We start from the raw sequence: 18963 nt of genomic DNA, 5'->3' as shown, positions 1-18963 counted from the left end.
TGGATCCCAGCACATCACCTGCCAAGAGCCACCACTGGGAGGTGGGTACGCCTCAAGGTTAGGGGCACACCTCCTACAAAGGTGGCTATCTCCCAGGTGGTTTACCTGCCTCTACCATATCTCCTTCCTCTCCTCCGCTGCCCTGGATGCCAAAAGATCGGCCACTCCATCAACACCTGCAGGTCAACAATACATTGTTCCAGATGTAGTGGTCCCTACTCCTACAAGCAGAACAACGACACCACCTGCACTAGGCCATACCACTGCTTCCAGTGTGTGGGGGCACATGGTCCTAGGTCATCGTACTGTCCCCTCAATCACCATGCCCAGCAGGTTTACACAGCCATGGCACAAGACGGGAAGCCCCTCCACGCCATAAACAAGGAGCTACAAAACATCGCCCTACAGAAACCACATGCACTTCACAGGACAAGCCATACTCCACCTGCACCTTCTCCACACAACCCCAACCACACTTCACCTGCATCTGCCACTTCTACCAGGCCTCACCTTCCACCAGTAAGGCAAGTCCAGTCAGGTGTCTCTTTCTCTGCCATCACCACAGGAAACAGGTTTTCTGCCCTTCAGGACCCTCAGAATGAGGATGACATCGCGCTTGATGACTTTACCGTTGCTCCTGAACCCAGCCCCACAACCTGTCCCACTAGGTACCATCGTCAGCCTCGCCCGAAATCTCATGGATATCAACCATCTCCACAAACCCCAACGCCCTCAATGCAAATAGATGTCTCTACTCACCACACTGTTGTAGCTGAAGTCCACCAGCCACATTCCCCCTCACACCACCAAGACTCGGGGATGGGACGTTCTTCCCGTCCTGGCGGCTCACCTCGTCCCATGCCCACCATGCCCCCAAGGCATCCTGTCCACCCTGCAGACCCCGCCTGCTCAACACCTAGCCCTACTCCTCCTCTACACACTGAGGAGGTTTTCTCCGAAGTCTTCACCCTTCTCCGGGATGCCTACCAACTGTACCAAACGGGCACTTCTGTGGCTGTAATCCTCACCACCCTGTGGCCCACTCTCTCCCAAATTAATGTATGGCAGCAGCATCTACAGCTCAGCAGCACACTCCCTCCTCAACAAATTGGATCCCATCCAGAATGCTGCACTCAGGATCTCCTTGGGGGCCATGAAATCCTCCCCACTCGTCTCTCTACATGCAGAGAGTGGAATCCTCCCTTTTATCTATTCACAGAAGAGAGACTTTGTGCCAGCATTACCATCACATTTTGAGCTTACCCCAGTCTCACCCCCTCACTACCCTCTATTCCACCTCTGAGGTGGACCAACACACTCCTGTATGGCTCCCTGGAGCACAGCAACCCCTCCTTGTCAGAGCCCTACAAACCCTCAACATCCTGGGCTTACCACCACCACCTCCACAGCCCATTAGCCCACACTCTCCCATCCCACCATGGCTGGACCTCTCCCCCATGTTCACCTTACACCTTCCCGGCCTCCCCAACCGGCACTCTTCAAGCAGATTAGCATCACTACTCTTCCATCAGAGGGACAAGACATTGTTTAAACACCACGTCAAGTTCTACACAGATGGCTCCCACTCTCCATCACCACCCTCTACCGCTGCAGCCATCTACGACCCGCCACATCCATCTGCAGGACATGGCGACTCCCACCAGAGACAGACGTCCTGACAGCAGAGCTGTATGCCCTTCACCAGGCCGTCAACCACCTGCAGGTCTGTCATACCAAGGGCAAAGCAGTAATCTACACTGACTCCCTCTCCTCACTCCACCTCCTCCTCTCCCGTCACCCATCCTCCTCTACCGCCATCGTCCACGCCACCCAGAGGATCCTCATCCATCTTCACACCGAAGGCTGGGAGTTGACCCTCCAGTGGGTTCCCTCCCACACAGGTATCTGGGGTAACGAGGTTGCCGACACCGCCGCCAAGATGGCCCTATCAGAAGTAAACAGTACCCCTTTCCCTCTGCCACTCTCCACCGCTAAGCACCTCAAATGACGAGTATGCCACTCTACCTCCGACACCACCCTTTCCACTGGCCTCCGTGTCACCTCCATGGGCCAATATTGCCACAATTCCTCCCCACAGCCGTGGGTGAGGCAACAGTCCCGCGCCTTTAGATGTAGCGCTTACCCGTCTCTGCCTGGGCCACACCACACTCAACGCACACCTGCACCGCCTCTGCCTGGCACCAGATCCCTACTGCCCCTGGTGCAGGTCCGTCCTGGAGACCATAGAACATTTCTTACTACAGTGTCCCCGCTTCCATTCCCAATGCGTTCTGCTACGAGCACAACTTATCGCTCTCGGAGTTCCCACTCTTGACCTGCCCACTCTGCTGGCTGCGGCGGGTGTCCACCCCACAAAACAACACGCCGTTCTACGCCTCACCTGTGTCTTCCTGAAGAAGACGGGACAACTGTCACGCCTGTGAGCGTCTCACAGGACATTGCCAGGGCTCATAGGGCCCCTTCAGGGGAACCTGGCAGCCCTCAACAACAACAACAACAACAACAACAATCCACTCACCACCATAACACTCACTGGCTCCTGCAATCTTTACTGGAATTCGTCTCAGAAAGAGATGATAATAGGGAAAGCACCCAATATGGGATTGAGAGGAAGAGAAATTATTATTTTCCTTTGTAGCCATAATTATGGTCATAGGACATTGTGGCTCTAAGGGAGACATTGTCTTGAAGGAAGAATGTTTGTAGGTAAGCTAAAATTTGTCTTGGAAATGTGAAATTTAGCTTGCAAAATGCAGATCAGCTACAGATTCCAACTGCTCTTCACATTGCATCAACTATAGATGACACCTGTCCTTTAGGGATTGAGAATCTTTCTTTTGAGGATTGACTGTAAAACTAGATAGTCAGGAGATTAAGCAATAGCACAGTAATATGAAGGATTTTAACTGTCACTGTTTTTAGGAACAGGATGGATATAGGCAAACTTCCAACAAGAAGAAATGATAGATTTTGGTATAAAGAGTTGAAAGAGTTTGACTAGGCAAGGTTGGAACATTTAGGAACAGTTTTAGAGAACAATAGGAGGTGCCCCATCAGACCCATAAGCCTTCTGAGGATTAAGGTCAGGGATGGCATGGAAAAAAACATCATTGCACAGGATTTATAATAGGTAGCATGAAATAGTCTGAGGGTGGAGGAAAGGGAGGAACAAGCCTAGAATCATCCACGTTAGAGGTTTTCCAAAGGTTTGAGTAAACAGTTCAGCTTCAGAAACAAATGTGATGGCAGTGGTGGCATCAGAATGAAGTAATGGAAGGACTGATGAAGCAAAGTTATTGGAGATATTTTTGGCCCGGAATTATCCAAGTTAGAGGTTTTCCAAAGGTTTGAGTAAAGAGTTCAGCTACAGAAACAGATGTGATGGCAGTGGTGCCATCAGAATGAAATAAAGGAAGGACAGATGAAGTAAAGTTATTGGAGACATTTTTGGCTAGGTGCCAGAAATCTTGAGGAGAGTTGGGGCTTGGAAGATTTTGACATTTTATGAATGAAGGAGTTTTGGCTAGTTGGAGAACAGACTTGATATGATTTCAGGCTGAAATATAAAGCATTTGAGATTCAGGTGATAAAAGGCTTAAATACCTTTTGTGGCCCCTTCTTGAAACCAAAATTTAGAATGTTTAGGTTGAGAGAAACTTGAATGTACGTCTCTTTGCTAGACACTATCATCTCTGTTATGCTATCAGCACACAAAGATTGGTCTCTGAGATGGAAGTTTTATTAATTCCAAGGAAAATCAGCATAATTCCTCCACAGGTCCCCAAAAAAAAATAGTAGAGGCAAAATGCTAATCTAACCACTTCAAGGGATCCTGAGGATGGATTGGAGAGATATGATGATGTACAGATATGAAATTGTGATTGAGGAGCCTGGTGAAACAGATAAGGTAATGGCATAAGCAGAAGGATTTTTAGTTAGGAAAAACTCAAGAATATAGGGCGTATCTCCAAGATTGTTTGGAACACGAGTAGGGTGTTACACCACTTGCTAGTTCATCAGGATGGTCAATAAAGAAATAAGAAAGCCAAACCTGGCGGTGAACATTCATATATGTGAGAATGGAGATCTTTGCACAAGGAAAGAGTCAGAATGTGGTCCACTCTCACAACTATGACAGACATCTGAAGTTGCTATGTGAGTGACTGTGCCAGACATCTTAGCCCCATCAACGTGATGACATATTTTGTGTCATTGGAACGCTTGTGACATATCCGATGACGTGCAAAACTCAAGTAATCATAATCAAATCATTAGAAAATAATCAGAAAAATGAAAAAGCAAGTAATCATAATTTAATCATAATCAAAAAAGTATTCCAGACCATAATCAAAACTAAATCCTAATAATTTTTCATAACCATGCCCATGTCTGCTGTGTATTAGACATTGCTAAAGGTGACAGTCATTCTGATAGTACACAACCATCAACATCTGATTTTACAAAGCAAGAGAAAAGTAAACATGGTAAACATCACTGTGCACCTATCATTACCATGCTATCAAGTACATAGGAATTACCAGCATACCACTAACTCTGAAAATTTTTACCTTTGATTGAAAACTCTGAAGAATTACTTTCATTGTCATTTGATGATCCATGGTGGCAGACTGAATAGGAGCTTTAGGAGAAGATTAACTGATGAGCTGAGTGAGAAATAGTCACTATGTGTTCAGAATGTCAAGTAAGATAAGTTGGTATTGAGGGAAAATAATACATTGAATTCTGAGATAGTGTTATACTTGAAGGAAAAGATAGTTATTTATGCACAAATATTATGTGTTTCACACAACTCTGTCATCATGAAATTGGTGGTTATAAATTGCTTCTGGAAAAGTTCTCAACCTGTACAGATCATCCTCAGGTGCAGAGGATTTGTACACATATTACCTATGAAAAATGAAATTACAAGAAAAATGAAAAATGAAACACAATTGAAATGCAAAAAAAAAAAAAATGTGTTCCATGGAGTGGACTATAATGGTAATTTTAGGTTATTTATTGAATGCAAATAGTATCCAGGAAAATATAAAAAATAATAACAAAGAATACTCATGTAAAATCGCTACAAAGTGCCTCCAATTTTTTTAAGTATATTCGTGCAATTTTTCATATTATATACTTGTTCTAAACATTGGGCTTGCATCACTTTCATGTTTGGTATAGAAATATATTTCCATTCAACTTAACCCCTTCAACACGATGATGTGTATTTTGCATCGTCAGAGCGCCTGTGACATATCCGATGACACACATATTGTGTCATGGGTGCTATCTACTTAGATGGTGCATTTTTTTTCCATGGATACTGCATGAAATCTTTCAGAACGTAGGTCGTATATGATACGATGGCTTACTTGACTCTAATCATCATTACAAAGTGGATGATATTTCTTATACCAGGATAAATACTGATGCGCCCTGCTGGAAATAATTCTATTTAATTTTTTTTTATGGTACCAGTAGGTTAGTTGACCATGAAAATTAATGTTTTCTCTCATTTGTCATCTTCAGAAAATGGCTAAGAATAGGCAAAATATAATTTTTCTCAAAAATTTGCAATGGCTTATTTCTTAATGTATGTACCTATTATGAAAAATCATTTGCCATCATCATTATTTCTGTAGAGAGAGAGAGAGAGAGAGAGAGAGAGAGAGAGAGAGAGAGAGAGAGAGAGAGAGCTGCCTCTGAGTCAAGTATCTCCCCATCCCCACCAAGCCCAGATACAGTGCAGGGAGCCATTTTCTCTTGTCTGGAATGAAGAGGTTAAACAAACTTCAGTTTTTATTCATTTTTCTTTTTTTCTTTTCTAAACAATAGTCTTGCATCACCTTGTTGATATAAAAATATATTTCCATTCAATTTGAATTATAGTTAATTCTGTATTGTTTGGGATGTAACTCTTTGGTAAGTTTGCAGTACCATACTCCATTGAAAGGAGTATACCCACCAAATGGGTAACTTACCTAACATTTTGGCTTGTGAGAGAAAATGGAAACTTTGTAAATCTCTCTGGTCTTGCTGTTACTACAGGTAAAGGCACTTGCAATATACATTTCACTTGCTGAAAGTATCAATTTTTTTCTTCTGGATATTTTGTACAGTTATGTAGCCAGTGTAATATGTTGCATCCACACCACCATTTAATGATAATGTTAGGTTTCTGATGTCCTGCCTATAAACAAAATCATTGCTACTAACTGCCTCTTACTGAAGGTACTAATATTGGGTTAAGCCAACAGTTAGCAACTTTTTTTTTTTTCTAATGTTGTGGCTTATAGCACCTGTAGGTGTACTTGAAGAGTATGTATAGAAAGCGCTGTTCAGCTTCCACCCATTAGTGGCGCAGGCAATTCTATTTATAGTGTTACCCATATTAGAGCTCATATCACTGCGTAAGTGCATCTTTGGTGTAACCACATGGGTATCATGGTGACATGTAGGTAACTTTTAAACCACTTGACAAATGGCAAAGGTTCTAGGCTTGTACGTGGTGGGATTTGAACCTATGCGTGGATGTCTGTCCAATCCCACACTCACCATCTTATCCACTATGCCATCACCTCCCTGTAAGCTGCAGCTCAGAAACTACTTGTGGCTGTTACAAGAAACATGTGCAGCTCTAGGAACTTAGTAAATTTGTCTATGACTATAAAAAGGGAGAGAGAGAGAGAGAGAGAGAGAGAGAGAGAGAGAGAGAGAGAGAGAGAGAGAGAGGGGGGGGGCTATATGCAAGGTCTATTTCTCTATGACGATTATTTTTTGTATGATACATGTTCAAGTGGCTCCAGAAGTACTGCTTTTCTGTCAACTCTGAAGAATCTAGCTCTTCCTGAATGCTGGGTTACGAACCTTTGGATTTGGCCATTTCTAATATCTTCAGATATTGATTTAATCTGGTCTTATTTTAAAAATGTTTTGTGCATTAATTAGATTTCTCACTGAAAAGAAAGTTTAGTATTTTATTCCTTCCTGCAAAAAATAAGTAAAGTAAATAGTAACTTCGTATATTTTTTAACTTTTGGGAATCTTACAGTATAGTCCATTTCTGATTTTAGATAGTGCTCACAGGATTCATACACTCACAATTTGTCAACTTTAAGTTTATGGAATGAAATAAGTTCTTGTTATTATCTTGGGTTTTAATTCTGACTTCATATTACTATTTTTGAGATAGTTAGACAGTTTATCCAATCAAAAGAAACATGATATTTAGTAGAAGATTACAGCTGTCAGGCCAACACATACAGGCTGCACTTGGTAAGGTTTGGTCCTGTTTAGGAATTCTATTGAAACTCCCGGCATTTATTTATAATCATACTTTATTGTTTCAAAGAAGGACATTATTTACTCATAGTTACTGATATTTATTGTTATATTTACACTAAGAAACAGCTTGGATTGTATTATGGTATGTATGACCATGTTATGATGCAGCATTCAAACTTCTGACAATCTGAAGTGGCATTAAATGTTATAATCATGTCCTCACTATGACACTGTTCATATCAGATCTGTGAGGGTAGCTCTAATAGTATGAATCCTAATGTTTGTCTTATGTAAATTGCTTTACTTCATTTTATCTTTTATTTAATGTTACTTCTTTGATGTATTAAAAGTTTTACTTATTCTGTAGACCTTTTATGTGGGACTTTCATCTTTATTTTCATTTTTTTGTAGTTAATGTTATTTATTTACTAATAAGTGCCATGCTTGCTGAACTGTGAGATGTAACCCCTAATTACAGATGTGCATAGGGAATATTTTCTCTTTAATTTTTTTAATGTTTCCTATTTTTTTAGAAGAAAATATATTTCATAGACTTGCAAATATGGTCCTCTGTTTAAATGACATCATAATGCTTTAATCTTATATAATCTTTACTACTCTGGACATGGCATGTTTCTTGCTACACTAATTTCATATATATGCTGGTCACTTTCCTTCTTTGTACACACAAGTCAGTACATAATGTTCCTTACTTGCCAACAGAATGAGAAGGTGATGCTATGGGATTCCATAGAAAGTGAACTGGAAGATAAAATTCGGCGATTGGAGGAGGACCGCAATAATGTTGATGTGACAAGCCAGGTCTGGGCAGAGCAAAATCTACATAGGAAGCGGCGCAGACATAGACAGGTAGAAAAATCTCACTTTTGTTATTTGCAGTAGGTACAGGTATTGACTTGCTATTTGCTGATTTTCATCTGTAATCTGCAATTGGTAGAGAGAGGTAGTGACACTTTTTGCTAGTTTTCTTCATGGATATGGTATAGATTAAATTTTATTGCTTTTCATGATTTTTTGGGTCAGGAAACATCTTTATTTTGTGGTTGAACATTTTATTTGAAAGTTTGGGGTACAATACATGTGTGTAGTGGTACCTCACCATAATGGACTGCATAGTAATGAATTTTGTTAAATAACAGACTGTAATGGCAAAGGAGAAGAAATGGCAAGTATTTTCCAGGAATCCATGGTTCCACTTAGCCGTATGGCTGAAAACATGTTTTATACGATAAACGAGCCCCAAAAAATTCAAAATGAAGGAATAGAGGAGAGAAATAAGAAGGAATGATGCTTATGTTCCGCTGCCATGGTAAGTGACATGGCAGCAAAAAGTAAGCTATGTCAACAAAACAGCTGCTTCTCCAACCCTACATCCCTCCCACCTCTCTCTCTCTCTCTCTCTCTCTCTCTCTCTCTCTCTCTCTCTCTCTCTCTCTCTCTCCCCAGATTGGCTGTGAAGATGGCAATATGGCAAACTGATATAAACTTATATAATTTTTTTCCTGGTTATTTTTGTGTGTTAAAAGATTTTTATTACTGTTCAATAATAAAGTAGTTTAAATGCTCAAAATATCTTTTTCATTATTAAAAGAGAATACATTTTTGAAAAAGGAAAAGGAGGCAGACAAATCTCTCTCTGTAACAGACAATTCACAGCAATGAACACCCCTTCATCCCGAAAGTGTCCATTATGGCAAGGTGCCACCATATTGCAATATTATATCTCCACAACTGTAATGAATAAAGGTTGTAATGTAATTTGTTTTAGAATTAAACAATAGAAATTGCATCTTAATTTATTCTAATATTGCTTTAGGTATGATAATCTTAACTGAAACAGAAATGCAATAAGTTTTCTCTTCTTGGTATATAGGAAAGCTGTTTAAAAAAAATTTATAACTATATACTATATATATATATATATATATATATATATATATATATATATATATATATATATATATATATATATATATATATATATATATATATATATATATATATATATATATATATATATATATATATATATATATATATATATATATATATATATATATATATATATATATATATATATATATATATATATATATATATATATATATATATATATATATATATATATATATATATATATATATATATATATATATATATATATATATATATATATATATATATATATATATATATATATATATATATATATATATATATATATATATATATATATATATATATATATATATATATATATATATATATATATATATATATATATATATATATATATATATATATATATATATATATATATATATATATATATATATATATATATATATATATATATATATATATATATATATATATATATATATATATATATATATATATATATATATATATATATATATATATATATATATATATATATATATATATATATATATATATATATATATATATATATATATATATATATATATATATATATATATATATATATATATATATATATATATATATATATATATATATATATATATATATATATATATATATATATATATATATATATATATATATATATATATATATATATATATATATATATATATATATATATATATATATATATATATATATATATATATATATATATATATATATATATATATATATATATATATATATATATATATATATATATATATATATATATATATATATATATATATATATATATATATATATATATATATATATATATATATATATATATATATATATATATATATATATATATATATATATATATATATATATATATATATATATATATATATATATATATATATATATATATATATATATATATATATATATATATATATATATATATATGATATATATAAATTCACAATAGCAAGAATGATGACCACTTCAATAACTCACTGTTTTCTTACTTGTTGCTCTTCTATGGGCCTTTCCCAGCAGGGATCCAACAGTTCTACAGACCGCAAGAGAAAGAAACCAACAACAGTGGCTGGCCCATACATTGTGTATATGCTTCGTGAACCGGACATAGTGGATGACTGGACCATGATCAAGAAGGCTCTCACTGCCTCCAAGCGCAAGACCAAATGTATGTTTCATCATAGTGGAGGGAGGGTAAAGAAAAAAAAAAAAAAATGGAGGGAGGAAATTCAGTATTGAAGGCTATGTAATCAAAGTTTGTTGAGCAGTTTTTTTTCTAGCTTGGAATTCTAGTGAACAGTGTGTGATAATTGTGTAGTGGTCATGGTGAGCAGCTGCAGCTTGTAAACATATTGGGGGTCTGTGGGCTATAAGAGTGATGGAAGAAAGAATGGATGTGCTATGGTCTGTCAAATCTAAACTGGCATGTGTGATGCATGATCTTCCTGTGTGGTATTATTGTCTTTAAGATGGCATCCACATGATGGGTTGTGCAACACTGCATTCCTTGGGGTTGTATGGGGGATGGGAGGGTGAACATATACATTAGGGGTGAATGATCTTGCACTCCATCATGATGGCTTGTGATATTTGAACTGTTAACAGGAGGGCATACATGGATGCTGCTGCTGCCAACTGATCTCATCAAGAGGCACTCTTATGATGCATTGTAGGTGTAACATACATAAAATTCAAAGAAAGGAAGAAAAGGAGATTTTGGTGCAAGGAATGGATATCCAGGCAGAATACAAGAGAAAGCTTCACATGAATTTTTTTCTGAACTTAAAAGGAAATGCTACAATGACTTTGAAAACTACATCAGAATACCTGTGAATTCATTCTACAGTTTGCTAAGGTTAACCTTTTTATCAGCAAGGAGGACACCATTTGTGGAAGCATCTGTGCAGGAGCTTGTCTAGAGATTACACTTTACTTTCTGGCAGCTGGAGGATCACCTTGAGTATTCCTCAAGAATATTAAAGCAGAGCCTCAGTCATATAATTCGTGAAACCTGTAAGGCCGTATACAAATATAAAATGTGCTGAGGGAATATTTGAAGGTTAGTTGTGTCATTTTAGTGGATAAAAAGTAGCTGTTTGTAAGAACGTGGTACAGGAGAATTATACCCTCCCGTGTATTCAGAATCCTGCTGGTTTTGACGCGCTGCACCACCCACTAAATGCCTCCTACCCAGATTTTTTATTTTCTGGCTGCATCACTCATTGCTCATCCAGATATAGTCATCAGGGGAGTGAGACCCATAGTGCAATACTGTTAAGTGGCATCATGTTGATGCCACTTAACAGTCAAGCTGACCTCTTTTCACCTACCTGTAACCAGTCTCTCTCTTCTAAAATAGAATATGACTTCAATTACTGAACACCTTCTTTTCAAACAAAAATGTTTTTGAACTAAAATTTGAACTCTTAATTGCTTTGGTTGTTCTGGAACAAAGTTGTAGCCACTTATTACTAATTCATAGCTTCAATGAATATTTTCTAATTTTTTTTTATGTATTTGGAGAGGACACATAGCATAAGACAGTTATTCAATTTTTTGAAATATGCAAGTTAAATGTGATCCCTCTGAAGAGCCTTAATGTACACAAACAGTTTTTGGTGCTCAGGAGTAATCCTGAGCCACTTGTGACTCTCTCAATGGCCTCCCAATGCCATCATTACTGCGCAACTGCATTTTCTCACTAGTTTTTCCCAACAGCAAGATATCTAAATGTTATGATGACCATTTTTGTGGCAATTGGGTTACTCCTCTTTGTGTCACTCTATCAGGCTTCCCTCCTGAGATCGATGACAAGCACTTGCACTATCGAAACAGTATCTTTTGATGAGTTCTGTGTCACTAAGTTTACTCAGTACATTCTTTCTGGATAAATAATTTCTGAGCTAGAGATCTGAAGTAGCCATTTTAGCATTGGGAACATGTCATAAGCTGCCAAGACAGGATGGATCTGGGAATGGATTAATCCATTTTACATTGATTCCTATGGGGAAAAATACCTTTAATTTTCAAACGGAATTCAGGAGCAAATCAAGTCCAAGAACTGAGGCTCGGCTGTACCCATTTACTTCATATATATCATATATTTTGGCAGATAAGCTGACTCTGCAATAAGACAATCCCCAAATTTTGGTTTGATTTTAATGGTTTTAGGTGATAATGGTGGACATCCAAACTACCAAACCATCTGTAATGAAATTTAGATCAGGGAACACCAGACAACTGAGACAGGGATATATCAATATCTTCAAGCATTGAACTAAACCTAAAGTAAAATCCCCAATATGTGCTTTCATACACTTAACAGTCAAGCTGACCTCTTTTCACCTACCTGTAACCAGTCTCTCTCTTCTAAAATAGAATAGGACTTCAATTACTGAACACCTTCTTTTCAAACAAAAATGTTTTTGAACTAAAATTTGAACTCTTAATTGCTTTGGTTGTTCTGGAACAAAGTTGTAGCCACTTATTACTAATTCATAGCTTCAATGAATATTTTCTAATTTTTTTTTATGTATTTGGAGGGGACACATAGCATAAGACAGTTATTCAATTTTTTGAAATATGCAAGTTAAATTTTGGCAGATAAGCTGACTCTGCAATAAGACAATCCCCAAATTTTGGTTTGATTTTAATGGTTTTAGGTGATAATGGTGGACATCCAAACTACCAAACCATCTGTAATGAAATTTAGATCAGGGAACACCAGACAACTGAGACAGGGATATATCAATATCTTCAAGCATTGAACTAAACCTAAAGTAAAATCCCCAATATGTGCTTTCGTACACTTAACAGTCAAGCTGACCTCTTTTCACCTACCTGTAACCAGTCTCTCTCTTCTAAAATAGAATATGACTTCAATTACTGAACACCTTCTTTTCAAACAAAAATGTTTTTGAACTAAAATTTGAACTCTTAATTGCTTTGGTTGTTCTGGAACAAAGTTGTAGCCACTTATTACTAATTCATAGCTTCAATGAATATTTTCTAATTTTTTTTTTATGTATTTGGAGGGGACACATAGCATAAGACAGTTATTCAATTTTTTGAAATATGCAAGTTAAATGTGATCCCTCTGAAGAGCCTTAATGTACACAAACAGTTTTGGTGCTCAGGAGTAATCCTGAGCCACTTGTGACTCTCTCAATGGCCTCCCAATGCCATCATTACTGCGCAACTGCATTTTCTCACTAGTTTTTCCCAACAGCAAGATATCTAAATGTTATGATGACCATTTTGTGGCAATTGGGTTACTCCTCTTTGTGTCACTCTATCAGGCTTCCTCCTGAGATCGATGACAAGCACTTGCACTATCGAAACAGTATCTTTTGATGAGTTCTGTTTCACTAAGTTTACTCAGTACATTCTTTCTGGATAAATAATTTCTGAGCTAGAGATCTGAAGTAGCCATTTTAGCATTGGGAACATGTCATAAGCTGCCAAGACAGGATGGATCTGGGAATGGATTAATCCATTTTACATTGATTCCTATGGGGAAAAATACCTTTAATTTTCAAACGGAATTCAGGAGCAAATCAAGTCCAAGAACTGAGGCTCGGCTGTACCCATTTACTTCATATATATCATATATTTTGGCAGATAAGCTGACTCTGCAATAAGACAATCCCCAAATTTTGGTTTGATTTTAATGGTTTTAGGTGATAATGGTGGACATCCAAACTACCAAACCATCTGTAATGAAATTTAGATCAGGGAACACCAGACAACTGAGACAGGGATATATCAATATCTTCAAGCATTGAACTAAACCTAAAGTAAAATCCCCAATATGTGCTTTCGTACATATTCATGAAAAAGGGTGGATGGGCAAAGCTGGCTGTAAGATTATGATCAATATTGCTGAACATAAAATTCTTTCCTTGCTTTGTCTATGTGGGTTAGATTGTTAACTGTAATCTTCTATATATCATGTTTCTTTTTATTAGATATACTGACAACCTTGATTTTTTTTTTCAGTATATGGACTTTGTCCCTAGGCATTACCGCAAGCTGGAGAGACTTCTCTTTGGAATGGGATTATGTTTCATAATGATTCTTATTTTGCTATGTTTAGTTTGCCCAAAAGTTGTAATATAAAGTTAATACAATTCAAATTCACTTCCCATTGGTAATTTGTATAAAATTTTAAGGTCATTATTTTCATATCTGATGTATAGGATGACCCACTTTTTTAAGATGATTTAAATGCTGTCTTATATGCCAAAATAGTGTGAAACCTTGGTTGCCAAATATCTCCTTTTTCGAACAAATTGGTTGCCTAACAAAATTTCAAGCTCAAAATTACCCCCTGTTGTTGTACCATAACTTGGTAGGCAAACACTCCACAAGAATGTCCATGGCCAAATCAATTGGCTGATTTCTGGTCGAAATATGGCTCAACTCAGCATGCATCCAGAGCTCTTTGCAGTACCTATTCTTTATCAAATGCTTTTGTGTGCCTCTCAGCTGTAATAAACAAAGGATCATTGTTGTAATAGTAATGGTGTCTAACTGACAACAAGACAGCATGTGCTGATCTTCATAATACAGTGTGAAAATACAGGTAACTCTCTGTTTACGCTATAGATGCCTTCCAAGAGGTATCACGTATATCAAAATTCGCATAAAACAAACATGTAAATCTCATAAGAAACAATAGATAATAGGGGGGATGCGGTCAAAAAAATTCGTACAAAATACTCTTTATTTGTCTAAATTAACATGTTTTTATTATTAACCATTCTAAATACTAGAAGTGTATTTAAAGTAAAGAGAAAAGCAAGAAATAATAAGAGAAAGCAAAAAATAATAAGAGAAAACAACAAAACAAAGAATACGTTAACAAAACACTCACTGCGTCACTGCCTTCACCACTCACACCACAGTCAGTCACCATCTTCCTCTGAGCTTTACCACTTTATAAAAAATCCACTTATCAAAAATAACCCCACATGCAGAAGAAGATGAAGGACGTTTTAGGGCCATCTTGGTGAATTATAGGCAGATTGAAGAGATTCCGTCTGTACTCAGTGCTGGCAGACTGCACATGAGGCACGAGAAGAGTGGGAGCTGGATCCAAGATTCTTTAACAACGTCAGAGCAACCTCCTGCTGCAAAATGGCATCCATGAACGCTTGGAGGGACGGTAACGAGGTTGCTATGAGGTTGCTCTCAGCTTGCTGGTAACACCACCTCTCCAGGTGGTGTTACTGTCTTATATATACATTTATGTTCACAAAACAATATTTCTATTACCTTTTTACAAACCTTGCCCCCAAGAAAGGATTGTTTTGTAATGCATAAAGTGGAATCTTACATGGAATACCAAAAAATAAGGCAGAGATGAGATCGCCCACAGACGAGGCAGCGACTTGGGAACTTCTTCTTTTGACCCTTTTTAGCTTGCGTGTCATCTTTCACCACGATATTTATGTTTCCACTCCTCTATTGCCTGCTATAATGGATATCATATCTTCGTATTCATATATGCTCATGTCATGAGGATAACCTCGACTGCGTGGCAATGAGTGATAGTGAATTACTAGTGAAATACCGCAATATTTCATTAGTAATTCACTATATATACGCTATATATATATATACGCTCATGCCATGAGGATAACCTCGACTCCGTGGCACTGAGTGATAATGAACTACTAATGAAATACTGTGGTATTTCATTAATAGTTCACTATCACTCAGTGCCACGGAGTCTTTGAGGTTATCCTCATGGCATGAGCGTATATGAAAACTAAGATATGATATGCATTATAGCAGGCAATAGAAGAGTAGAAACATAAATATCGTGGTGAAAGACAACACGCAAGCTAAAAGGATCAGAAGAAGAAGAAGAAGCAGTCGAGTCACCGGCTCGTCTGTGGGCGATCTCATCTCTGCCTTATTTTTTGGTATTCCATGTAAGATTTCACTTTATGCATTACAAAACAATCTTTTCTTGGGGGCAAAGTTTGTAAAAAGCTAATAGAAATGTTGTTTTGTGAACATGAATGCATATATAAGACAGTAACACCACCTGGAGAGGTGGTGTTACCAGCAACCTCATAGCAACCTCGTTACCGCCCCACCAAGCGTTCATGGATGCCATTTCGTGGTAGGAGGTTGCTCTGACATTGTTAAAGTTTCTTGGATCCAGCTTCTGGCAATCAATGAGCACTTTTAGGCGGGCTACCAACCTCCACCCGCCAACAGCAACGAATCTTTGTGGATGTTATTTTATGAAGATTGGTATGTGAGCAGGAGGTTGCTATGGAGGTTGTCTGTACCAACATAGACAACAACCTGCTTCTTGGATCCGGCCCCAGAGCTCCCATCTATCGGCCAGTTGCGGAACTCTCTGGTGCGCAGTTTGAATTTGTGTCTGGCACTCAGTTTGAAAATGTGGTTGGGCCAAATCGCGTATAAGCAAATCGATCACGCAAATTAAATTAATCTGGATATTAATAAATAAATGGGGCCTGATAGCATATCTGGGAGGTTGCTAAATGAATGTAAAGATCAATTGTTGAACCCTGTATTTGATATTGTGGAAACCTCCATACGAACAGGATTAGTACCGAAAGAGTGAAAAAGAGCTGACATTGTGCCTATATACAAGAATGGTAGTAGGATGGAACCGCTAAATTATAGACCAGTATCGTTAACTAGTATATTGTGCAAGGGATGTGAAGAAGTAATTAAAGCTAAGTGGAGTGAGTATCTAGAAAGTGAAAACATTCTGAGTGAAAGACAGTTTGGTTTCAGAATAGGAAGATTGTGTGTGTGTGTGTGTGTGTGTGTGTGTGTGTGTGTGTGTGTGTGTGTGTGTGTGTGTGTATTTACCTATTTGTGTATTACAGGGCCCGAGCTAAGCTCTCTGTGTCCTGTCTCCTTGTCCATTCCTGTCATATCTCTCTTTCATCTGATTGACATACTCCGCGTCAGCGACATCACTGCTCAGTTTATTCCACTTATCAATGCTACGATGCGGGAAACTGTATTTTCTCACGTCATTTAGACAAATGTCTTTTATTAGCTTTTTTCCATGTCCTCGGAGATGATTACTTGTGGTCACCCTTATCAACTCTCTGTCCAGTATGTCAATCCTGTCTTTCACTCAGGATGTTTTCACTTTCTAGATACTCACTCCACTTAGCTTTAATTACTTCTTCACATACCTTGCACAATATACAGGCAACCTCCGTTTAACGAAGGGGTTACGTTCCTAAAAAATACTTCGTTAAGCGAAACTTCGTTAAACGAACCAATTATAACAAGTTTAACCCCTGATTTGAACTTCAATTGAGAGTAAGCAAAGCGAGAGTGCATCATAGTACAGTAAAAGTTTTAGTGAAAGTAAAAATTATGAAGTTAAACATTTAGGTAGTTTAATTTAAGTCATTATAATGTACACTAATGTATGTATGTATGTAACTTTATAATGTTGATGATCTTAACTTTATGAAGGGAGGAAGAGTGAAACGGGAAAGACACTAACCGGCAACCTGTGGAATGTAAACAAAGTGCGCATTATTGTACTGCATACAAAACTTATGTACCACATTTCCACAAGGCTTTCCATTTTATCCATTGTAGAGTCACGAGTTCAAGTGGTTCTTTTTAGCTTGCAAGGAAGATACGGTCTCACCAGCCTTCTTAATAGAGTCTGCTGACTTGAAAATAGAGAGTATAATATGGAGTCAAGATGATGGCCAGCACTGCTATAGTTTTCTGGCCTCTCTCGTGTCTGTGAATAATATCTAGCTTCATTTGGAGAGTAAGAGACTTCCTGGTCTCCTTACAAACACTAGGCCAATTGCAGGGCATTTTGGTGGTAAGTTGAGCTAGGGAAGACAAGCTGCTGCTGAGGCTGTTATGTTTTGACTGGGAGTAGTGTTGCGCGTGTTGTCCACGATAGGCTTGATCTTGATCTTGATCTTTATTCTATAAGTGTCCCAGGATTTTTCCTGAGGCAGGCCTTAGTACCAGCAGCTCCTGGTGTATTCAAAAGCCTGTCAGCTTGCGTGATATGGTGGGGCTTTCAAATTTGGAAAAAATTACCTGGATAAAACTTCGTTAAAGCGAGTTTGGTGTTCGTTAAACGAGCAGATGGTAGTAAAATGAAACCTTCGTTGTAACGAAATTTCATTGTGTGAACCTTTGTTAAACGGGGGTTGCCTGTACTAGTTAACGATACTGGTCTATAATTTAGCGGTTCCATCCTACTACCATTCTTGTATATAGGCACAATGTCAGCTCTAATATAATTAAATTTTTCCTCCCTGCGTTCTACAATCTTATTCGTGCTTAATTCTGTATCCAGCTCAAAGCTTAGGACATCATGATTGCTTCTCCCCAAGGGACATTTATGTTCAATTTCCTCATAAAGAGAAATGCCCCTGGTAAATACCAAATCCAACCTTGCTGCAACATCTTGTCCCCTGCACCTTGTTGGTGATCTCACCCACTGTGTCATCAAGTTATTTGTTGCTACCTTTAACAATTCCTCTGCCCACTCACCACCGTTCACCACTTCGTAGTCTTCCCACACTATTTCTTTACAATTAAAGTCTCCGACTATCATCACTCTATCCTTTCTGATGAGTTCTTGCTTCATTCTGTCTAGTCTAAAGT

At 37.6% G+C, this 18963-nt stretch overlaps 1 protein-coding gene across 6 annotated transcripts in view; it reads left to right on the top strand.

Moving 5' to 3' along the window:
* Positions 1–18963, top strand: part of LOC123512047 (breast cancer metastasis-suppressor 1-like protein) — a 139930-nt gene that overhangs the window by 100164 nt on the left and 20803 nt on the right. For 3 of the 6 annotated variants that reach the window (XM_045268203.1, XM_045268204.1, XM_045268206.1), the window contains 2 exons: positions 8032–8178; positions 10330–10480. In XM_045268203.1, coding sequence (XP_045124138.1) covers positions 8032–8178; positions 10330–10480 — 298 coding nt within the window. Of the gene's footprint in view, positions 1–8031; positions 8179–8468; positions 8632–10329; positions 10481–18963 lie in introns of those variants that run through there. The other 3 variants (XM_045268205.1, XM_045268207.1, XM_045268208.1) reach the window with 2 other exon arrangements.

This window comes from Portunus trituberculatus, chromosome 32, assembly GCF_017591435.1.
Source record: "Portunus trituberculatus isolate SZX2019 chromosome 32, ASM1759143v1, whole genome shotgun sequence".
NCBI lineage: Eukaryota > Metazoa > Arthropoda > Malacostraca > Decapoda > Portunidae > Portunus > Portunus trituberculatus.
The sequence above is the reverse complement of the archived record's forward strand: the minus strand, read 5'-3'. Positions and strand labels throughout refer to the sequence as shown.